The sequence below is a fragment of the Lissotriton vulgaris genome, chromosome 1_1 (assembly GCF_964263255.1).
Source record: "Lissotriton vulgaris chromosome 1_1, aLisVul1.2, whole genome shotgun sequence".
In the NCBI taxonomy this organism is placed as follows: Eukaryota; Metazoa; Chordata; class Amphibia; order Caudata; family Salamandridae; genus Lissotriton; species Lissotriton vulgaris.
Window position 1 is genome coordinate 1654937769 of NC_141685.1, and position 25122 is coordinate 1654962890.

A 25122-nucleotide genomic window follows, 5' to 3' on the forward strand; every position below is an offset into this window, starting at 1 on the left:
TCTCCTCCTCAGGCCTCAACACCCTCCGCAGGATCTTCAAGTGGATCCCCACCGAACCAAGGACGGTCACCCAGGCCCTCGTTAGCAGTAGACTGGACAACAGAAACGCACTTCGCAGGAGCCCCGGCCAAACTCCTGAAACGGCTCCAACACATCCAGAACGCATCCGCACGCCTAGTCCTCAACATCCCTCACCGCAGCCACATAACACCCCACTTGAGACCTACACTGGCTCCCCATCAACAAGAGGACAACCTTCAAACTCCTCACTCACGCACACAAGGTACTCCACAACACCAGACCAGCGTACCTCAACAGCCGACTCAGCATCTACACCCCCACCCGCCTGCTCTGCAGACCACGCCCTAGCCACCGTCCCCCGCATCCGAAGAGTGACCGCCAGCGGAAGATCATTCTCCCACCTCGCCACAAAAACATGGAACACCCTCCCCATCTGCCTACGGCAGACCGAAGACCTAACCTTCAGGAGACTCCTCAAGGCATGGCTCTTCGAACAGTAGCAGCTTCCCAACCTCTCCCCCTGCCCTAGCGCCTTGAGACCCTCACGGGTATGTAGTGCGCTCTATAAATGATTAATTGATTGATTGATTGAGAGTTATAAGATGCATTTGGGCGTCCTTTACTGAAAAAAATTAGATTGATGCCAGCAGCACAATCATTTTTCTGCCAAGGTTTACCATTCAATTTCCATTCCTTGAAAATAATCAATTGTTACTGACAATTGCAGGACTATCTTGAGTTAAACACACTCCTGTCGGACTTTGTTTGACTTTCCCCTCTGTAAGAGCTCGGAGACGAATGGATCATGTCCCCAGGGTTTAGCATGCAAACGTATAGCTCCAACAGTCTGCTTCCTTTCATGAGGACACCTACCCAGCAGGGAACGAACTGCTGGTCTATACTGCTTTGTTAAGGAGGCAGTGCACCGGCCATGGACTGTCAGTACGGAGTGAAGATTGCAACAATGGAAACCGCCTTCGTAGTGTTTTTGGTTGCCCCAGTTAAGAGGACAAATTTTAACAACCTTTAGATAATCAGGAAGTCCACCCTATGAGGTTAAAGCCACTAGCCTAAAATATTTCTCTGTAGTCAACTAGAAGCCAGTTCAAACATCAGCAGAAGTATATAGCTAGTAGTTGGAACCATCCTTTCAGGGTAAACTGGGTTAGTGTGTGCTGTCACTCAACACTTACGCGGCCCCTGGCTGGGCATTCTAGTTATCATTACATACTAGGCTAAGACGAAGGATGTTGAGCCCTCCCTAATTTCCATCGTCTGTACAAAAAGCACAATTAACCTTCACTGTTCTATAGCTTCACGAGGACACAAAGATCTAACGTAGTTAAAAATGGTAACTGGCCTTGGAAGCCTTTAGTGCAAAGTCGAGAATATATGCAGATGGGCATAATGAAATATGCAATGTATTGCCATTGTGGCGTGTGGGGCTGTGCGATGAGCCACGAAAGGTGAAGTCTTGGGTGGGTCATGAGGATCTCCTTTCCGCAATGAAAACGGACTACCCTGCATAATTCGTAAGGAATATGCTACTTACCAGTATGCATCTGTTCTTGGCATAGAGGGCTGCAGAGTGGTACATTATGAATAGATCGCCATCTGGTGTTGGGCTCGGATGATTGCACTTTGTTTTTCTCTTGGAGAGTCTTTTGTATCTTGGTGACTCCTCCCTTGGTTGGTAGTGCGCATGGGCATCGGCTCCATCCTTGGATTGTTTTGCCATAGTAGGGTTAGATGGAGTAGTATGATAGAATACAGATAAGAATGCCCATGTAAGTGTATCTAAATAAGATAATGTTGGAACAGACACAGGTTTCCGGGGAGGCTGGGAGGGCATGTACCACTCTGCAGCCCTCTATGCCAAGAACAGATGCATACTGGTAAGTAGCATATTCCGTTCGAGGCATATGGGCTGCAGATGGTACATTATGAATAGACTATACAGCAGTTCTCTCCCTAGCGGTGGTTGCCCGTGTCTGTTGCAACTGTCTGAAATAAAGTTTTTAATACCGCTTGTCCCACTCTAGCTTGTTGTGTTGTGTGCACATCTACACAATAGTGTTTTGTGAATGTGTGCGGTGTAACCCAGGTAGCTGCTTTGCATATGTCATCTAGTGGAATGTTTCCCAAAAATGCCATAGATGCTCCTAGTTTACGTGTAGAGTGAGCTCTAGGAGGAACAGTTAATGTTCTCTTTGCTTTTAAGTAGCATATTTGAATGCATTTTACAATCCATCTAGCAATGCCCGCTTTAGAGATGGGATTGCCTTTATGTGTAGGAGAAAACGCAACAAATAGCTGTTTTGTCTTTCTGAAAGTTTGTGTTCTTTCTATATAGTACAATATTGCCCTTCTAACATCCAATGTATGTAGGGCTCTTTCTGCTACTGTTTGTGGTTTTGGAAAGAAAACCGGTAATTCCACTGACTGATTGATGTGGAATGCCGAAATTACCTTTGGTAAGAATTTTGGGTTTGTTCTAAGAACCACTTTATTTTGGTGTAACTGCATGAATGGTTCTTGAATCGTAAAAGCCTGCAACTCACTTACTCTTCTAAGTGACGTGATAGCTATGAGGAAGGCCACCTTCCATGTGAGGAATTGTATTTCACACCTATGCATAGGTTCAAAGGGTGGCCCCATTAGTCTGGTAAGTACTATGTTGAGATTCCAGACTGGGGAAGGTGGTCGTCTTGGTGGAATGACTCTTTTGAGTCCCTCCATGAAAGCTTTAATTGCTGGTACTTTAAACAGGGAAAGATGTTGCCTGTTTTGTAGGTACGCCGCTATGGCTGCGAGATGAACTCTGATAGAGGTATATGCTAAGTTACATTGCTGCAAGTGTAGTAAATAGCAAATGATTTGTTTAGTGGATGCGTCCAGAGGGTTGATGTGCTTACTGTTACAGTGTATAGCAAACCTCTTCCATTTTGCTGCATAGCATGCTCTGGTGGTAGGACGTTTGCTTGTTTAATGATTTCCATGCATTCTGGTGGTAAATCTAAATATCCAAACTCTATGACCTCAGGAGCCAGATCGCTAGGTTCAGTTGTTTGGGATCTGGGTGCATTATTTCTCCATGGTTCTGTGTAAGATGCATGGGTAATAATCTTAGTTTTTGATGTGGCAGTTGTGAGAGTTGTAGTAGCGTGGTGAACCACGGCTGTCTTGCCCACGTGGGTGCCACTAGTATCATTGTCATTGAGTGTTGCTGCAGTTTCCGAACCAGTAACGGAATTAGTGGGAGAGGAGGGAACGCGTAAGCAAATTTGTTGGACCAATTTATCCATAGTGCATTGCCCTGGGACCGTTGGTGTGGGTACCTGGATGCGAAGTTTTTGCATTTTGCGTTCTGATGATTGGCAAACAGATCTATCTCTGGTTGCCCCCATCTCTGGAAGAATGGCTGCAGTATTTGGTCGTGCAGCTCCCATTCGTGTACTTGTTCTGACTGTCTGCTTAGGATGTCTGCTATCTGATTTTGAACTCCTGGTAGGTGTTCTGCTAACAGATAGATCTTTTGAGGAATGGCCCATCTCCAATTGTCCTGTGCTAGTTTGGATAGTTGGAGAGAGTGTGTCCCCCCCTGTTTTTGAATATAATACATTGCAGTCATGTTGTCTGTTCTGATCAGGACTGCCTTGCTTGTTATTTGCATTTGGAAAGCCTTTAGTGCTAGAAATACTGCTAATAGTTCCAGGTAGTTGATGTGCAGTTTCTTTTGCTGCACACTCCACTTCCCCTGCACTGTGTATTTGTCCATATGCGCTCCCCATCCGGAGAGCGATGCGTCCGCTGTTATTATCACTTGTGGAATTGGCTCTAGGAACGACCGTCCCTTGAAATTGTTTTCTGTGTTCCACCACTTCAGAGAGCGATACGTCCGGTCGTTTACCAACACCAGATCTGTAATCTGACCTTGAGCCTGATTCCACTGTGTCGCTAGACACTCCTGTAGTGGACGCATTTGTAGCCTGGCATGTGGTATTAGCAGTATGCAGGAGGACATCATGCCTAACAGTTGCATAAACACTCGTGCTGGTAGTGAGTGTTGTGGTTGAAATCTTTGTATTAACCCGACCATTGTCTGTATCCTGATTGGGTTGGGGTATGCTATTGCCTTTTCTGTGTCTATCGTAGCCCCCAGGTATTGCTGAATCTGGTTTGGTTGCAGGTGTGACTTTTTGTAGTTCACCGTAAACCCTAGGTGGTGCAGCAATTGAATTGTCTTCTGTGTGTTGTGAAGACATTCTTCTTGTGACTTGGCCTTTATTAGCCAATCGTCCAAGTAGGGGAAGACATGTATTTGTTGTCTTCTTAGGTGTGCTGCCACCACAGCTAGGCATTTTGTGAAAACTCTCGGTGCTGTTGTGACACCGAACGGAAGGACTTTGAACTGATAGTGTTGTCCTTCTACTACAAACCTTAGGTATTTTCTGTGGGCTTTGTGAATTGGGATATGAAGTAAGCGTCTTTTAGATCCAGTGTAGAAAGAAAGTCCCCTTTCTTCAGTAAAGGGAGTACTTGTTGGAGCGTGACCATGTGGAAATGCTCCGAATTTATGTAAGCATTGAGAGGTCTGAGGTCCAATATTGGTCTTAGGGACCCGTCTTTTTTGGGGATTAGGAAGTATAGAGAGTATACTCCTGTCCCTTGTTGATTTTTTGGGACCTTCTCTATTGCATGCTTTTGTAGAAGTGCTAGTACTTCTTCTTTTAACAATGTCAGATGATCCTGACTCATTGGACGCTGTTTGGGGGGGATGTTTGGTGGGGTAGCTGTGAGTTCCAGGCAATAACCATGTTGGATAATCTGTCTCACCCACTTGTCTGATGTGATGTTTTCCCAGACAGGTAGGAACTGTGATAGGCGTCCCCTGACCGGTGTTATGTGGTCTGGGGGGAGTTCTATGAAGTCACTGTTTTGGGGTTGAGGCGTTGCGGTTGTTATTATTTCCGCGGCCTCTACCTTTGTTGTTGTTACCCCTGTAATTTCCTCTTGAATTGCCTTTGGGTGATGTAGATGTGAAAGAGGTGGATTGCTGATGTGTTCCTGTATTTTTTGAGCCCCCTCTATAGGTGGATCTACGAAAGGAACTTCTTTGTGTTGGCTGTTGCAATGCTCCCGTTGACTTCGCCGTTTCTGTATCTTTTTTCATTTTTTCTAAGGTCTCATCTGTGCTTGAACCAAAAAGTGTCTTTTGATCAAATGGTTGGTTCAGTAATGACGTTTGTACTTCCTGTTTGAATCCTGAGATTCTAAGCCATGCATGTCTCCTTAACATGACACTGGTGTTGATGGATCTTGCTGCAGTGTCTGCTGCGTCTAGAGTGAGGTTCCGTGACAATTGTAAGTGATGTTTTTGACTCGCAAGAATATAGTCGAGTCTGGTATCTATGAACCGCAAATGACGAGTTTGGTAAGTGTGCGCAGTTTCGCTGTGCTAACTTAAACCGTTCGGTTGTTATGTGGGTTTTTCGTCTGTACCCACGGGTTCCATCTTAGATACGGCATCCATTTTGTCTCTTGCCCTCAAGTAGCCAGCGAACGGACGTTGTCCGCTTCGCGACCCTGGGACTCCCAAGATATTTGCGGAAGACACATGTCCTTTGTAAGTGTCTTTATGATGAGGGGGATGCTACTGTAAGGCAGATGGCGCCGCTCGAGGCTCATCTTGCCGCACGGACTTATTGTCTCAGCCGTGCATCTCATTAGGCACGTCCCTTTGATGCCTGTATCTCGTGTTTCTTGATACCTCCCCTTTTACACCCTTTACGATCTCCCCACTGTTTCCCTCTTCCTCTCCACCTGTCCTTGTTCCTATTTCGATCTGTTTTACCACTGATTGGAATGTGCTAATGGTGGGAAGATAGGTTTTTATAGTTGGGAACCGCCAAATGTTTCCGCACTTATGTCCCGGACCTTGTGCGTTTCAAAGTGACCAAAGCGACCCCTCTGGGGGATAATTATGGGAACCGGGTCATAAACTTTTGTGTTCAGTGTAACTCTATGGGAAATTGTGTATAAAAGGAGCGATCCACAGAACCAATTTGAAGCAGTCTCCCCAAGTTGCACGAGTTGTACTTGTCGTGATTTCTGTGTTCCCTGCAGCAAATAAACCTTGAATCTTTGACGCCGAAGGAAGTGTCCCGTGTCTGTCATTCGTACGCCTGAGCAGGTTACCCACGAAGGTTTCAGGTGTTGTGCCCTGGCACCGCTGGGTCTTAACCCTTTCGCTGCTGATGACGAGCTCAGCTCGTCATCACCCACGGGTGTCGTGTGCTGATGACGAGCTGAGCTCGTCATAAGTGAAGCAAAAGAGCAATTTGCAGCACAGCGCAAAACTCCCCGCAGCAGCCATGTGGTTAAAGAACCCAGTCCTTCAAGGGCGCACTTAATGGAAGTATTAGTTATTATTTTACCTTCCTGTATTAACTGATCTGCCTTTTTCTGATGTTCTTTGGGGAGATGTGTGATGAGTTTTTCTAATTCATCATAATGTGCCCTGTCATAACGTGCAAGTAGTGCCTGTGTATTGGCTATACGCCAGCTATTTGCCGCTTGTGATGCTACTCTCTTGCCTGATGCATCTATTAATTTTGACTCTTTATCAGGTGGAGGAGCCTCTCCTGTAGATAATGAGTTTGCTCTTTTACGAGCGTTTGAGACTACAAGCGAGTCCAGAGGTACATGCCCTTTGATAAATATTGGATCCTTTGGAGCCGCCTTATATTTTTTATCAATTCTTGGGTTTAACACCCTAGCCCTCACTGGGTCTTTGAATATTTCTTCTGTGTGACTGAGAAGACCCTTCAACATAGGAAGAGTACCTGATGTTCTTTGTGCATTAGGTAGCGTCTCTAACAGGAAATCCTCTATTTGAGGTTCTGTATGTATATCTACTTTATGATATTTTGCTGCCCTATTAATGAGCTGTACAAACCCTGTGTTATCAGGTGGTGAAGGCTTTGAGGGATATAACTCTGGGTCGTTGTCCTCATCTGACCCTACGTCATAATTTTCCCATGGGTCATCCTCATCTGGGGTGGTTTCATCATCCCCTTGAGGTTCTCCCTCCCCTGGATCACTGTCTACATCAGACTGAGGTGTAGATGGTCTTCGTGTGGAAGGTGTAGGAATATTTGGCATAGTGTGAGGAATAGGAGAAGAGGGTGTGACTTTAGGTCGAGGAGAAGCAAGAGGAGTTGTATTTGTCCCCAGTGTTCTCTTTTTTGAAGGAAGAGATTTATCTTCTGTCTGTTCATTCTTTCTCTTCTTCGTCACTACTTTGCCAGTTTGCGGATCGATAAACAAAATCTTTTGTTTGGGATCTGTCTGTTGCTCCTGAATCGGTACCGACGGTCCTGGTTCCGAAAGGTGCTTATGTTTTCGATCGTCAGTGTTCGGTGTTTTCGGTACCGAGTGTCTACTCGATTCCGACTTCCTGGGTATCGAGTGAGTCTTGGACGACGAATCATGTTTCTGTTTCGACATGGAATGTTTCGATACCGAGCTTTCCCTTGTATGGAGCTTCGGTGTCGAAGTCGATGTCGACCTTTTCTTGGATCCGACATGGTGGGAGGCCGAGTGTTTCGGTTTCAGTTTCGGTTTCGTTGCCGGGCCCGAGGGCGGGGCGTCGGAAACTTTTTTCTGCGGTTTGACCGGACTCGAAGGCGGGGTCGTTACCGCACGGGGTCGGTTTTTCGGTAAGGGGACGTCGTCACTCACGGTTTGTTGCACGTCGAGTTCTTAAACATCCGACTGGTCCCCTTCCGACCCCGACTGATCCTCTTCTTCCTCAATTTGCTCGTCTCCGAACAGCTCCGGGATCGCCTCCGACTGCATTCTGGAAACCTCGTGTCTTCTAGCTCGACGATTTCTAATCGTTAGCTTGGAGGAGAATGCTGCGCAGGCTTCGCAGTCCCTGGATTCGTGTTCAGGCGATAGACCGAGGTTGCACACCTCGTGTAGGTCCTTGTGTGGGAACTTAGCACCACACGTTGGACATTTTTTGAATGGAGTCCTTTCCATGGACTCCGGGCTTGACTGCGTCGAGAAAGGCCTCCTGTTCGTCGACGTAGATCAAAGTTTTTTCTTCGATTTCGAATTCGCAACGCGTCGGAATGGAAATGAAAAGCGTTCGATAACAATACAGTCGAATTGGAAAGGGAATACGCGCCGATAAATCACTTTTCCCTGAAGTTGATCTGGAGCGTCTCGATCCTCATCCGAACCCGATGGCGGAAAAAAACAATCTAAGGATGGAGCCGATGCCCATGCGCACTACCAACCAAGGGAGGAGTCACCAAGATACAAAAGACTCTCCAAGAGAAAAACAAAGTGCAATCATCCGAGCCCAACACCAGATGGCGATCTATTCATAATGTACCATCTGCAGCCCATATGCCTCGAACATATGGTTTATGCATTCTTCGTGTGAAATCCTGGAAACTAGGTATATTGAAGCGTCCTTGTTACTAAAGGGAGAGTTGTTTACAAGTGTAAAGTAACTGGAACAGGTAATCCGTGAGGAAATAAAGTGTATTATGGTATCAATTCACTCAGCAGTAATAAACTGGAATTTGACCTCTGTATTGTAGTAAGAAGTAATCTGGCAGATTTGGGATAACATGGTAATATGTGAATAAAAAAAAAACGGGTGTGCCAGGACCCTTTGGGGAACAATGCTTTTTAAATATTGGGCGGGGGGGGGGGGGGCGCTCACTCCTGGGGTCATTTCTAGGCCCCCCATTACCCATGGCAGATTCATTTATAAAGTGGAGGGGGTGTGCAACCCCCAAACTCGCCTAAGCTTTCAAGAGGGCCCAGAGACCCCATGCCGTGGGGCTGTATTTAAAATTAATGGGAGGGGGAGATGTGGTGCCCCCCCCCCTCCTCGTCAAACCTTGCTATGGCCCCGAGGATCCCATTCTCTGGGGAAGGTTCAGTGAGTGTGTCTCCAGGACCCAATCCCCAGGACACCGATGTTCCCCTGCCAGTGAAAGTGTGGGCAGGAAGTCTTCTGTGCTCCGACCCGGCAGGAGCAGAAAGCTGCTAACGCCAGGTGGGAGCAGTAATATTTCTCAGAAAAAATCCTACCTGGCGGGACCAGGAAGAAAAGGTGCTCCTGCCAGATGGGACCAATGTCAGCTCCCAATGCACCAAGGATGAGCGTTGGCAGGGGAGCTGTCTGGGTTGCGTGGGCCATGGGCCCCTCCCCCATAGCTTCCAACATAAAAATATGTTGTGGAGTGTCTGGGTGGGTGCAGGGGCCCTCAGTGAAACAAAAAATGTTGTGGGAAGTTCCAGGTGGGCAATGCGGCACCCCAGTCTTTAAAAAATAAACAGAGAAAAGCAAAGTGTGTCGCTGGTGAAGGGGTGCCAAGAGGCAAGCAATTATTTTGGGTTCCCAACATAAAAAAATAAAATAAACGAATAAAGGAGCGGCAAGAGCTGTTAATTTAGGATTCACTGCTTCTAGCAAGGAGTGACCAATAAAGTCCTATTGCATTTTAACACAATTTATTTTCTTTCTTGTAGTACCCCTAGAAGCAGTGGGACCACCAAACTTTAATGTTGTGTTTGGGAGGTGGGGGGCTGCAGTGATTGAAGCAGCCCCCACCATAAATAAATAATATTAAGTGTACAGGTTAATCATATCCATGACCTCAGGAGAGGTTACCATATTTATTCCATAGCACTCCTAGCTGGGGCACAGAGTCCCCTTGTAGTGGATATAAGACTGCACTTTGTAGCTTACATTTTTTTTTTAAAGGCGAAAGACATGGTGGTCTTAAAAAGAAAAGTTGTTACAATTTTTAAATGACAATGACTAATTTACTATTGTAAAGTGTTGATATGCTGACCTGTTCATAAAGCCAATATGCCCACTTGACCGATTGACAAAATCCGTAGATCTGCATTACATCAGTCAGTCATGTGAACCAGCAAGGGTTTTAGTGCCCGCCCCTGCGCTAAACCTCCCACCAGCCTCAACCCCCTGCAGAAGCCAGGCCATTTGGCAAAACCAACAGCCATGCACGGGGGGTGGGGTGGGAGGGGGATTGGCTTTTTGTATGGTAATCAAATATTACATTATGTTAAAAAAAACAAAAGGTTAAAGGGACATTCAATTTAGATGAAAATATCAGTTAAAACATACCATTTTAAACTAACAACCCCCCCTGCAATTCATCCGTTAAAATTATCTTCAGTAACTATAACTCATTTTCCAAGGTAACTATAACTTTCCATCACTCATGACATGTTCATTGACATCACTGATAACATAACTGCAACAACTCAAATGACAATGATACGACTGAGCATGACGGGGGGGAGCTATAGTTACTTGAAAACGAATTGGTGAATTTCAGTGGCTTCATTAGTTTAAAATGGTATGTTTTTGCTGACATTTTTACCTAACCATAACACCCCCTTTTCATATGTGTGTGTTACTTTAAGCATCTGTTCCTATGTAGTGCTGTAGACTTGCAAGCTGTGCTTAAGTCCGCCATCTAGTGTTGGGTTCTGATGATTACAAGATATTTTTGTTCCACAAGGTTTGTTTTTTCCGAGTCACAAGGTTGTGTGACCCCTCTTGGTAATACAGCACAAGGTCATCGACACAATCTTCAGATTGTTTTGCCGTAGGTAGGTGAGAATGTAATAGTGAGAAGTATAGCACTGTGATGGCCATGTGATAGTATGAAGTATATAAAGTATGTGAATTTGCAAACCACACTGGGTTGTTTTGGGGAGGAGGGATGGGGCATGTGAATCTACAGAACTACATGTCAAAAACAGATGCTAACACAGTAAGTAACAATTAGTTCCAGGCATGTGTGCTGTAGATACACATGATTTGCATAAACTGTAAAGCAGTCCCTCTCCCTAAGCAGTGGTTAACCCGTGAGGGTTGCAGTTGCTTGAAAGAGTCCTTAAGACTGCTTGGTCAATATTGGCTTGTTGACTTACAAAACATCCAGGCACTGTTTTGTAATATGTGTGTAGTGGACCATGTAGTGCTTTGCAAATGTCAGCAATGGGAATGAATGTTTTAAAAAAAAAAAAAAGCCATATAAGCCCCTACTTTCTTTGTGGAATGATCTTTAGGGAAAACAGGTAAAAGTATTTTAGCTTTTTCATAGCAAGTTTGGATGCATTTAATGATCCATCTTAAAATTCTGGATTTTGAAATGGGCTGGGGGTCGTGAAAAAGCAATAGATAATTGATTTGTCTTTCTGAATGTTTTAGTTCTGTCACAATAATACATTAGTGCTTTTTTAAGCATCTAATGTGTGCAATGTTCTCTCTGCAACAGAATCTGGTTGCGAGAAAAACACAGGTAATTCAATGGATTTATTAATATGAAAACTGGAAAGTACTTAAGGAAGGAACTTTGGATTTGTTCTGAGTAACACTGTTTCTATGTAGCTAGAAGAATAGTTACTCAAGTGTTAATGCCTGAATGTCACTGACGCTTCGAAGAGAAATAATAATTAAAAAGACAAGATTCCATGACAAGTATTGCAATTGACAGGAGTGAAGAGGTTCAAAAGGAGGACCCATGAGTCATGTTAATACAACGTTTAATTCCATGCATTTGCAGGAGGAAGCCTGGGAGGAATTGTTTTTTTGGGTGCCTCCATAAAATCTTTAATGGCAGGAATCTTCAATAATAAGTGCTGTCTATTCGGCAAAAAGGTTGCAAATAGCCGCCAGGTGTAAGCGTAAAGATGTATATGCTAACCCTGTTTGTAAATTCAATAAGTAATGAGTGTTTGCACACTTACATTAAGAGGATTGATGTTCTGTTGTTGACCGTAAAGAACAAATCTTTTCCATATAGCCGGATAACATTGCCTAATGGTAGGCTTACGGGCTTCATTAGGAATAACCATACATTCTTGTGGCAAGTTTAGACATCCAAACTCTTAAGACCTGCAAATGTAATTTCCTTGGGATTGGAGTGTCTTAATGTCCCTTTGATTTGTGTGAGAAGTTCCGGCTTGAGGTGAAGTTTCTCGTGAGGAACTAGGGGCAGTTCCAAGAGTGTTGAGAACCTGGGTTGGAGAGCCCATGTTGGCACAAGGAGTATCATTAGGAGATGTGTTTGCATTAGTTTCCTGACCAATAATGGAAGAAGTGGTAGAGGCGGAAAAGCGTAGGCAAATATCAATGACCAACTGATCTATAGAGTATTGCCCTTGGACTGTTTGAGTTGATATCTGCTTACAAAGTATTTGCATTTTATTTTATTACCAACAGATCTATTTGTGGAAACCCCACCTTTGGAATTATCGTAGGAAGACTGTGGTGGAGTTCCAATTGGAAGATTTGTAGCTGTGTCCTGTTTAAAAGTTCAGCAACTTGGTTGCTAGTCCCCTGGACATGTTCTGCTAAGATTAATGTTCTGGTGTTGACCCATATTTTCTGTGCTGAGATAATTGGAGAGAATGTCTCCTGCCCCTTTTTAAATATAATACATAGTGGTCATATTGTCGGTTCGAATTAGGACAACTGTGTGTAGTAGGTGAGGTAGGCAGGATTTCACTACTAGGTGCACAGCTTGCAGTTCTAGGTGATTGATATGGAGATCCTGGTATTTGGAATCCCATAATTCCTGGATTGTGAGGTTCTGGAGATTAGCTCCCTAACCTGTAAGGGAAGCATCTATTGTGAGAATTATCTATGGAACTGGGTCTAGAAACTGCCGCCCTATGGATAAATTCTGTGGATTGTGTCTACTTACAAGAGAAACATTCTTAGAGCGGTCTCATGTGAAGTCTGGCATTTGGGACTATTGAGATACTTGATGCCATCATGCCCAAAAGTAGTAGAAATATTTTGTCTGGCATATAGTTACCGGTTTAAAACTGTTGAATAAATGATACTATGCTTTTAATTCTGTCTGGATTTGGGTATGCCAGTGCTGAATGTGTGTTGAGCATGGAACCTAGATACAGCTGTATGGTACGTGGTGGTAGATTGGACTTTTGTAGATTGATGGTGAACCCTAATTGATGTAGAAGAGTTAGGGTTTGTTGAGTATTGTGGTTGCATATCTTTAGACTGCTTGCTTTATTTAACCAGTTGTCTATCTATAGGAACATATGCATGTTGTGTCTTCGAAGATGAGCTGCTACTACGGCTAGACATTTTGTGAATACCCTGGGTGTGGTGGTAATCCCAAATGGATGAACTTTAAATTGATAACGGTTACCCTAAAATTGAAACCTGAGAAACTCCCGGAGTGCAGGATGGATTGGCATGTGAAAATATACCTCCTTTAGATCCAGGGTGGTCATGAAATCTCCCTTTTTGTTAATGTCTGAGGTGCGGGTATTATTTCTCCGACTTCTTTCTCTAAAATGTTTCCTCTATAGAATAGTTTTGTACTAGAGGTTTGTCTTTGACTTTTATCTACTGCCTCCAGTATCAGAGGAGGCAACTCTTGCCACTTGCTTATAGGTAGGCCTCCTAAAGGACCCACATTATGCGGTGGTTTGCAAAGCCCCAATAGATTTTGCTACTTGTGTCCTTTTGATTGATATATATATATATACACACACACACACACACACACACACACACACACACACATATACATTCATATATACACACACATTTTTTAACATGGGAGAGGCCAAGTAAATCGAACTTCACCTTTCTGCTGCTCGCAGCTTCTCCGATCCCTGGGTGTATATGGCAATGGACCAGTCCACGCAGCGGGCAAACCCTTCCTTTAACAGCAGTTCTGTGATGTTGCCATTCTGAAAAGAACATGTTAAGTTAAGAGTATTGCAATTTTGTATGATTTACTTCAAGTCTCAAGGAACATGCAAGCTGAATGGGGAGAGGATAATTAAAAAGCTTTTTCAAAATAACGTTTTTTAACTTTGTTTTTTTAGAAGGAGAGAAGACCAAATACGTCCTCCAACCCTGAATTGTCCTGGGTGATACTACAGCTACCTCCTGGTCAGCGACTACTATTTGTATGATCAACTTATTATGGTTGGATCTTTTCACTTTCCCAGAGCAATCAATTTGAACTTTTTTCGTTTCTAAACAGGACCTAACCGGACTATATCGCTTTCTGGGAATGGCCATTTGCCTTGAACTACCAGCCTCACTGTTTCTGGGAATTTTCACTTTTCACTCTTCAATTTGTACTTCTACATGTGACACTTTGTTCCCCCTGAGGAATTTCCCTATACGGGAATGAAACACGTTGGCTGGAATGTCTCAAGTTAATGTTTTTTTTAAAAAGAAATATTTTCAAATAAAGAAGTTACTATTCGCTTTATATTGGCCTACTGAACTTTTTTTTTAGCTGTGCACCCTCATTTGGTTTAAGACGGAATTGCTTATGGTTAAGACCACCCTGAGGTGGCATGCTGTGAAAAATAATGAAGGACTGGGATCTAGCCCTTCATAATTACAGGTGGCGGAGATTAATATAAGCATTGCATTAGCCACTTTTCTGGTATATTTCAGTAGGATTTTAAAGTGGGCTTTTACTTTTCTTTACAGCTGGCACTTGTAAAGATTCTAGCTTTAGATTTCAACACGGCTTCAGATCTGATTGAAGAGTTCAGTCCCCTACTATCAGTGTTAATTTTGGGTAATTAAGGTTTGGGTGACAAATCAGTGTTCAAACAGTCTGAAAGAAGCTTTGCACATTTGTGAAGCAGCTAATAAGTGGGGGACTCGAAAGTGAGGTTAGACAACATTTTGGCTTGCTAATTTGCTAGTTGGGGGGATGTTGGTTTTTTTTTTACTTGATTTTGAACGAATAATAATGGATTTACACTTGGGCTTGCACACCATTTTCATCCATTCATTTCTGAATATAGTAGGGGTCTGGAACTGAAAGACGAGATCAACAATCTCATACAGTAGGCACATTTACTGTTGTATATCTTTATATAGATGGAAACGTCTCTCTGAAGAACAGAGGACGTCACAGCTTAGCTGCAGGCGCAGACTAGGAGAGTGGAGGCAGCCTTCACAGACCCTGAAAAAAGATGAGGGAAAAGAATGATACCGGGAGAAGGGCAATAAGGAATTTAAAAAAAAAAAAAGTTCTGGCCTGGAAGAATAAAATCATCTGAGCAAATAATTCAAGATAAGGCAGCGGATTAGAGAAGCTGGCAGAAGAATTTCTCTCTCCGTGACCCACAAAGCAGAAAGTCCCAGCTTCAACCATCAGCACAAAACGAGTAGCCACCAGAGGAGACTAAATATCCAACTACCAGAGTAATCTGCAAATATCATACTGGAAGGTGTCAACAAGTAGCTCCATTATATTACGATTTACACTGAGGAAATAATGAAACGCAATTGCTGGATTAGATTTTAGGTCCAGCATGCTATGTTTCAACCTTTGCCTGTACTCATGCTGGTTTCACAATATTTCACATTAGATGAGCCAAATCTATAGTTGTAGTGAACTGCTAATATAGGACTACGTTTTGTGTGGTTAGTGAATGGGGGCGAGAGTGTATTCCAACCTCATTTTCAAGCCATCCAGATAGTTTTAGAATATTAAGACCGCATGGCTTCCAATACTGAGGTTACAGCCAAACTGCTTCAAGGAGTAGGCTTTCTCCAATTCAGGGGGTAGGGAATCTCAGATTAACGAGATAAACCATGGGGGTTGGTGTATAAATGAAGACGCCTCGGATAAATGTTGGCTTTGTTTATCCAAAGCAACACAAATCAATAAAATAAGCCAACCACAAGCCCTCACTAAACACAAATGATATCACTGGGGTAAAGCACTGAACACAGATTTAACAAGATGTAATAGTATTGCATCCAAAATGAAGCATTAATAGCGATAAGGCTCCCAAAAGCTTTACTGCGTCAGTGTCAAAGGCAGAACTGTACAGGAATGTAGAGCAATGGTCCTGATTAGTTCGCTCAGGTTCAGAAAAGCTCACAAAGGGATACGAAAAGCTCAAAGGGATTCTCAAGTTCTGATCTTCAAAGCACTTACCGGGTGAAGAATGGTCCCCAGCACATTCTGGTTATGGCAGCTTTCCAGGACAATCTGGACGTCCCTCTGCAGCAAGCGTGACTCAGTAAAAAATTTGGCCTCTGCTGCAAAAGGTTCAGGTGTTTCCGTGCCATCTGCTTCCCTCTTGAAAGTTGGGCACTGCAAGGTTGAATCAGAAGGTAGGCGAGCATTAGTGAAACTTGCAATGCAAAATGTTGGTCTTTGAACTAGAACTATACAAAAAGGATACACTCATTACAAGATCCGCTAAGCATACAATAAAGCTTAGTACAAGCATAAACATAGCAGATAAGTATGCATGCTTGAAGCACTTATTTATTTATTTATTTATTTATTTATTTATTTATGGAATTTTTAATGCGCAACTACTACCCTGAGGTGTCTAGGCGCAATGAGATACTCCAAGATACAGTGGTCAGGACACGATATTATAAGAAAGACGCTATAAGCTCTTTTTGCCAGATGGTTAATATTAATAATATTATTGATTGAAGAGCCAGGTCTTCAGAGCCTTGCGGAAGCTAATCAGGGTTGGCGCAGTTTTAATGTCTAAGGGGAGTGAGTTCCACAATATTGGAGTTGCTACCAAAAATCGTCTGTCACCCCATGTTGCCGTTCTTGTGCGGGGTACAGACAATTGATAGCTTGCTGCTGATCGTAGGTTCTTTTTAGGAATGTACACCTGAAATGCCTCATTTAGGAACTTCGGTCCAGTCTGATGGATGGCCTTATAGGCAATGCACAAAGCTTTGAATTTGATCCTGCTCTCCACTCTTAGCCAGTGGAGCTGACGTATGGCTGCCGAAGTGGAATGGCGTCTGGGTATGTTGAGCAGTATCCGTGCTGCCATATTTTGGACAGATTGAAGCTTGTTCAGGATGCATTTATGCGTGTTGAAAAAGAGAGCATTTCCATAATCAAGCTTGGAAAACACTAAGGTAGTAATCAGTGTTTTTCCTGCTGATGCTGGTAAATACGGCAGAAGTTTTTTTATCTTTTTCAGCATGAAGAACGCCGCAGAGACCACCTTGTTAACATGATATCCGAAGGATAACTTGCTATCAAAAATCACTCCTAAATTCCTAACCTTGGCGGCTGGAACCGGGGGAGGGCCCATCTGACTGGGCCACCATGTCGGGGACCACTCTGGAGAGATATTACCAAAGGTCATCACCTCCGTTTTCTCCGCATTAAGCTTCAAACAGTTACTGTGCATCCATGAATGTATGTCCAGTAACCCCTCCTGAAGCTTAGCTGCTACCACTGGGCCGTTCTTATGCACCGCCAGCACAAGCTGGGTGTCATCTGCGTAGGTGGTTAAACGCATCCCATAAGATTTGATGACCCTCGCCAAGTCCGCGACATAAATGTTAAAAAGCGTCGGACTTAACGAGGATCCTTGAGGGACCCCGCAAGAGTCTTGAGTCTTCGGACCATATTTTTGCCAATATACAAGAAGTACCTGGGTAGTTCCTAGAGTATGTATTAAGGGTACTAGCTTTGATTCCTAGGAGTTATAGCAACAGAACTTTAGGGGTTCAGCAAAATAAACATACATTTTAGCCGGCCACAGCAATGGATACCTGCTCTCTTTACAAAACACTGGCAGTTTGTTCAATTAGATATTGATGGTAGTTCACAATCACTACGTCATTGTACACTGTCCGTTATCCTCCCAGCTGGATCATCAAAGACATACCCAGTCTCCTGCTCAGTAACTCACTGCTCTGTAACAGTTACTGTAGAGCATTTGCAGAACAGAGAAGGAAGTAAAGAATGGTGAGGACACTATTCAGTAATAACATGAGTCAATGTGAAAACAGGAGATTAGCCGGGGTATTTGTATATAGGCTTAACATTACAGCTGGGAGGGGGGGGGGGGGTCAACGAAGGTTCAAGGAGAGTCATTCATAGTAGATGTTCAGGATTACCATCTATTAAGTATTATGCACTAGTCTCATTAAGAAAAATTAGTACATTTATTTTATTAGACTAGCTGGAAAATCTAGCATGAGCCTTGCTAGACATTTCAACCAGTATACGCCTACAAGGAAAAGAAAACCAAGAAAAATCCTGGAAACCAAAATAGTCTATCCTTATCAAACAATACAGAGTGGGACGTTGTGAAAAATCAGTGTAAAAAACCCATAGAAGAATGCCAGATTGATTATCTTCTGAACCCCACTGCCTCATAGTCTTTATAAATCACTCAAAGTATTTACACCGATGGCCCCGGTTGTGTGAAAAAGATTGTTAAACACCCTGTAATCATCTGTTCTTGGCATGTAGTACTGTAGAACCACATGCTTTGCACACTATTGCCATCTAGAGTTGGGCCCACATGGGTGCAAGTTGTTTTTCTTCTAAGAGGTTTTTCGAGTTACGCGGTAGAGCAGCAACTCTTCTTGGAGACAATGCGCCCAGACTTCAACTCCATTGTTAGGTTGTTTTCCCGCAGGTAAGTGAGAATGGAACGTAAAGTAATTGTGAGTAAAGAGATGTCTTTGAATATGAAAAGGTAAAGGAACTGCAACAGCCCCAGTTGCATTAGGAGGAGGGTGAGCGCATGTGTATCTACAGCATTAAATGCCAAGAACAGATGCTTGCAGGGTAAGTAACAATCCGTTCGAGGTATGTGTGGCTGTAGATAAACATGCTTTACATAGACTACAAAGCAGTGCCCTCCAAAGCTGTGCTTAACCTGTGGGTATTGCAGTTGTTTTAAAGAGTGTACTTAGCATAACTTGACCTACATTTGCTTGTTGGGTGTGCTAGAACATCCACACTATGTTTAGTGAAAGTGTGTGGTGTAGACTATGTAGATGCTTTGCACATATCAGCTAGTGGGATACTGCGAAGGAAAGCCATAGAAGCCCCTATCTTGTGATCAGTGTACACTAGGGGGTGCACATGAATTCCTTTTCGCTATAATGTAACATGTCTGAATGCATTCAACTATCCATCTTGCACTGCTTGATTTGGATATAGGCTTTCCTTCAAGAGAGGGAGAAAAAACAAAGTTGTTCCGTTTTGCAAAAGTCTTCAGTTCTGTCAATGTAATACATAGGGGTTCTCTTAACATCTAATGTATGGAGAGTCCTGTCTGCAAATGAGTCGGGTTGAGAAAAGAACACCGGCAAGTCAACTGATTAAGGTGGAAAAGAGAGACCACCTTTAAAAGGAATTTTGGGTTGGTGCGAAGCAGCACTATCTGTGGAGCTGGAAGAAAGGCTTTTCTAAGGTTAGTGCCTGGAGCCAACTAGCACATTTGAGTGAAGTAATAGCAATACAAAAAGAGACCTCCCAAGATAGATATTGAAGGGAGCAGGTATGTAGTGGTTCAAATAGAGTACCCATAAGTCTTGTGAGAATAATGTTAAGATTTCAGGTAGGTGCAGGTGGAACCCAGGGTGGAATCACTCTTAATACCTTCCATATAGGCTTGATGACTGGTACTTTGAACAAAGACAAGTGTAGTCTATTTTGCAGCTAGGCAGCCAATGCAGCCAGATAGAAGCGAATGGAGATGAATGAAAGACGAGAGAGCTTAAGATGCAACAGGTAACAAACCATGTTTTGTACTGTAGCATTAAATGGATTGATGCTCTTATGACAGTAACAGATAAATCCTTTCCATTTACCTGCATAGAGTGAGCTTCTTTGAAAATGTTCAGACATTCCGGTGGTAGATTGAGATAACCAAATTCTATGACCTCAGGGGCCAAATTGCTAGGTTGAGTTCCTTGGGATTTGGGTGCCTGATTTCTCCATGGGTTTGAGTGAGTAGTTCCAGATCGTGGGGAAGCTTATTATGTGGAAGTGAGTAGTGTTGTGAACCGGGGATGTCGGGACCTATGGGAACCACTCGTATGAGAGACGTTTGCCTGAGCTCCTGAACCAAAATCTGAAGAGGGAAAGGTAGAAAAGTGTAGGCAAATATCCCCGACCAGTTCATCAATAAAGCATTGTCTTTGGATAGTGGGTATGGGGACCTAGAGACAAAGTTTGGGCATTCTTCGTTGTCCACAATTGCAAGCAGATCTATTTGTGGAAATCCCCACTTGTGGAAGTAAGAGTGGAGTTTCACTAACAGATGAACGTTGTGATTTAAAGCCCAACGCCAAATGGTCCGAGATAGAAGTTATAACTGTAGGGAATATGTGTACATCCATGTCTGTAAATAATACATAGTTGTCATGTTGTCTGTCGGATTAAGACAACCTTGCCGATCAGGTGAGGTGTGAATGCTTTTAACACTGCGTGTATATCTTAAAGCTATAAGTAGTGGATGTGGACACTCGGGACAGTGAGATTCTGTAAATGAGCACCCCCAGCTTTCAGTGATGTGTCCATTGTCGGGATGATGTGGAGAACAGTGTTGATGAAAGGACGCCCTTTAAACAGGTTGTTTGTGCTCCACCACTGCAGACAGCGATGAGTGCAGCACTAGATCCTCTTGTTAGAAGGTGGTGCATCACGTGCAGCTTGGGAATTAGCTTGCTTGGGAGTGTTGGTAACAAGCGAGTCAGGAGGAATCTATCCGCCGATGTAGATGGGGTCGAATAGCGAGGCTTTATATTTTGTATCCACCCTGGGAGGAATGATTTTGGCTACAGCAGGGTCTTTAAAGGGGTCTTCTGCATGACATAACATACCCAAAAGCATAGGTAGGTTTTGGGTGACCCTGTATGCAGAAGAGTGTTTAAAAAAGGAAGTCTTCTTCCAGAGTTTCCTTGTGTTACCCGACCTCATGAACAGTAGCAGCTCCACCAATAAGCTCCTGGTAAGCTGTGGAATCATCAGGAGGAGATAGACGAGGGTGGTATAGGTGTGGATCGGTGTCCCCTCGAGGGTCTAAATTATATGCGGTCCAGGGATCAGTTGGGGGTGGTGGTGTACTAAAAGTGTCATCCCCATGCCCACCCTTGAGGGGTTATGTCTAAGGGATCCCCATCTGAGCGTGTTGGAGAAGGTGAATGTGGTGGAGGAGGAAGGAGTGAAGGAGTAAAGGCGGACACAGTGGTGGAGACAGTAAAGGACTGGTGGCCTTGTCCGCCTTCTTTTTCTGTTTGGCCAGGACCGGTATATCAGAAGCCTCTTCAAGGCAGAGTTGCCTCTTCAATGGCAGTTGTGTTGGAACCGACAGTCTGGCATGAATGCACCCTGTGTGGGGCGGGATGTGTATCTGCTTTAGGCAAGCATTCCGTTTTTCTTGTAATTTGTTTAAAATAGGTTCCACGGGCTAGCCAGGAACAGATTTCGGAGCCTGCTTCAAAGCAGAGGTGTGTGTTTCGGGGCCAATGGTCCGGTCAGAGCCGAAGATGGGCTGGTCGGCTCGGTATCTAAAGGAGACTGTGTAGAGGTGAACAATGCGAAGGTGTGGTGTGGTGTTTCGGTGCAGAGGGCGGGGCATCTGAATCAGTCTTTCAGTGCAGACCATGGCCCAAAGGTAGTGCTGGTGAGGGCATTTTGGTCGGTAGGGACCAAACGTTTCTTAGGTTGATCGAGACGGGGCTGAGGGACAAGGGACAACATACTCACAGATTGTTGAGTTGGCAAAATGTCCTGCATCCCCATTTTGAGCAGGGAACTGCCCTCAACAGAGAATGCCTCTTCCTCCACTGCGGATGGTCCGGGGAGTACTTCCTCCTCATCCTCGACATCTTTGATGTCGGGAGCATATTCAATACTGCTCCGCTACATTTCGCATTGACGTGCCGGACAGTTTCTAAGAGTCTTTTCGGAGCGTAAAGATAGACAGACCTCGCAACTCTCCTCCCTGTGTTCAGGTGACAAAGGTTATAGACCGGATGGAAATCGGTCTGGGAGTATTTTGCATGGCAGCTCGGGCAGAAACAGAAAGGAGTTCGTTCCATCACAAGCAGGGCATCCTCTGGTGCAGATTGAACTTAAGGCCCCGAGGGGTGAGCCACTTGAGGGCCCCGGCTGAAGAGAGTCAATTCGACGAGCAATAACGTTTTTTGTATCTTGATAAGCAAGATAGAATAAGTGATCGAAAACAAGACATCTTGAGACCAGCTACACTGAAGTGTCCCAAGCCAGAGGAACATTTGGATACTGTCCCATGCAAGCTTGTGGACACTGACAGTACGACATACTTTTCTGGTGCAGAGGACATTGAACATATATTAAAAGCAAAGGTGGGTGTTCTTTGCACAGTGCGATTGAAAAAGGTTAGCTCGAGTGTTTCTGGAAGATTCACTACTCTGCAAATGATGGGAGCAAAAAGAGATGCATTTGTTTTTTACATTGTTTTGATTAGATTTGTGCAGAGGGAGGCAATGAGTTTCGTGCAAGAACCCCCACAACAGATAGATGGCCACTTTCTTTAAGCTGCCAACACTGTCCAAGAGCTTCAAAGGACTTTTCAATAATAAGCCATGCAAGCAGAAACACAACCTAACGAACTACAATGTCATAGTATGGATAAGAAGAGAAGTTGTTAAAGCCTCCTTCGGGGCAGTCTTCTAAAAATGCATATGAAAGTAGGGCAACATGTTTTAATCGCCTTGAAAAGACTCACCTTAATGCCAGACAGCATGACGGTCACCAGATAGTAATCCGGAAGAAGCAAGGCTCGCACCACACTGCCATCTCGAACATGCTCGATGATTGCTAGGAGCACAAAGGAAAACCAATGTAATCGCAACCATGAACAATGTCTCAGAACCCCTTACAAGGGCGCAACATTCCTCTGCAAGGGGAGTATGCAACACGTGCTGTAAAGGCTGCAGGGTTACTATCAAGTCCGCTTCAAGAGTTTAAGATGGTTTCTGATGCATACCTACCCACCAATACTATACAAACCATTCAGTCAGCACCTTCCACTCAAAGAGAAAAAAGAAGAAGGCTGCCTCATTAAAGCCTCAGAACCATCTTACCATACAAGTGCTTAAAGCGGCAGCTTTTGGATTGAACCCATTCTGGCAGCTGCCACGTATTGTGATCTTAGGCAGCTCAAAGCAAAATAAGTCACGGGTTAAATTATTTTATTAATCTCTGCCACTCATAATTCCGCTTTGGCTGTGTTCCACTCCACTGATGTTTGCCCGCTGCCGCTGAAGACTGAAACCCGGCACTGCTCAAAGAGTCCTACTTGCAATGCCTGGTCAAGCCCACTCTGAACGCAAGCAACCACAGACCAGTGTCAGCCTTGCTGGACCCCACACAGGTGTAATTCGACCTCTGGACACAGTGAGCAATCATTCCACCTCTGGTCATACGTCATGCATACCCCGGGGACAGATTCCTGGAGAGGTAAACAGCAGGCTCCATTGGTGAGAGCTCTTTGAATGATTTAGGCAGCAATGCAGACACTCTGGGAAGCGTTTTATTCCATTTAAGACCCGTTTGGTCTCTGCAGATCTTGCAGAAGCTGCAGAGAATCTTAACAGGTGACCACCAGGCACGTACTACAACCACAGCGCACTCCAACACTTAGCAGTAGGACTCAGATTAGTGCGAGCATGGAGGCCATGCTTCAAACAATGGGAAGAGAGGGTAGATTAGGAACACTTCAACCAGACTGCTTCCTAGTATTGGGAAATCACATACTAAAACAAAAACAAACAATAACATTGGATTGCCAATATGTAACCATGGGGTATTAGAATGGCAGAGCAAAGGCTGTGCTAAAACTCGCCCAGCCTTTAGGCGGCACCACATACTCACCATTGACTGGCTTCTGGTGCATAGAATCTACGAAGTGTCTGGGGTTTTCAATGATGTATTTAAGTTCTCGAATGGTTTGAGATCCGGTTCCTTCGCTCCATAATCCTTTCTTTGCAACCTTGGCCTGGTCTTCGAGCTCGGAGAGTCTGTTCAGCTCCGGCCTGCAAGGGAAATAAACTATACTTACTAAAAGGCAGAAGCGTTACACTCTAGAGGAGGCAGTTTGGAAAGAAACAGTCATTGACAGATTTAAGTTCGAAGTTCCTCTGTGTGGTTCCAGAGAAACCTTGAATTGAAATGTTAAATCAGTGGACTCTTATTGTGCGCACCTTTAATATAACCCCCTCGGTGTTGAACAACAGTGAATTACTCAGGACTGCCCAAAGTTTGTGCTGGACTATGAGGGAAGGAGAAGTGCAGGATAGTCCGGATACTCACAGGATACATTTACATACAATAGCCCTAGACAGCCCTCATTTAGTAGGCGGTGGTTATCCTGACAATCTGGAAAGGGTGCAGCCATCGAGGACAAAGCCAGGCCACATCAGCAAAGTTGTTTCAATCTCGTTTAATGGACCTACCGGCATGCTTGAATTTGCCTTTTGCCTTAACAAGGATTTTTATTCGGCTTGAACTTTAATAACATTCAGTTGCACGGACTAAGGATTATGGATGATTATCTAGCCACAGCCAGTTCACCAGCGTTTGGTTATTCCTTCACGATGCCAAGCCGAGATGTGTCCGTGCTCTTTCTGTGGTCACAAGTAACCGCCAGAAATGGTAGCGTCCTAAGGAGCTTACGGGAAGGGTGTACATATACCTAAAATGCTAAGGGAAGCCATTTGTTATCTATCTCTTCTACTAGTAGGTGCAGTTAACTACAGTGACGCCGCCTGAAGGCCAGTCCCTCGTGGAAGGTTATAAAATGCCAGCTTTTCTCCTAGATGCAGCAATTTGTCAAGCAATGTATTGATGCATCGAGCTGCTGATGCACACTACAGCAAAAAAAAAAAAATAATAAAGTACTCTGATTGAACAGAGGTACTAAAGCACAGACCCGTGGGACGATGGTCTATTACTTCTTCACGGGTTGGGGAGAGTAACTATGCAAAAGACTGAAAGTAGTTCTTGTAGCAAGGTGCACCCCTCATCAATGTAGTGATCAAATAAAGGGGGGGTCAAGGGTGGTTAATGAAATTAAGAAGCAGCAAGAACTTAGTAGTTTCTCCATTGTGTTCATGTTTGAGCAGCTTTATCTTCTGGCTGCTCCAGTGTGCAAAATATGCTTTTGCTACTGAAAAATAACCATTGTTAACATTACTACCCTACACAATTATTTCACTACATACATGTTGAGAGACACAGGAAC

At 44.1% G+C, this 25122-nt stretch overlaps 1 protein-coding gene across 1 annotated transcript in view; it reads right to left on the bottom strand.

Moving 5' to 3' along the window:
• Positions 1-25122, bottom strand: part of SND1 (staphylococcal nuclease and tudor domain containing 1) — a 2099018-nt gene that overhangs the window by 1950617 nt on the left and 123279 nt on the right. The window contains exons 5-8 of the mRNA XM_086918876.1: positions 23754-23914; positions 22606-22697; positions 16041-16199; positions 13706-13812 (exon numbers count right to left, since the gene is read on the bottom strand). Coding sequence (XP_086775002.1) covers positions 13706-13812; positions 16041-16199; positions 22606-22697; positions 23754-23914 — 519 coding nt within the window. The remainder of the gene's footprint in view (positions 1-13705; positions 13813-16040; positions 16200-22605; positions 22698-23753; positions 23915-25122) is intronic.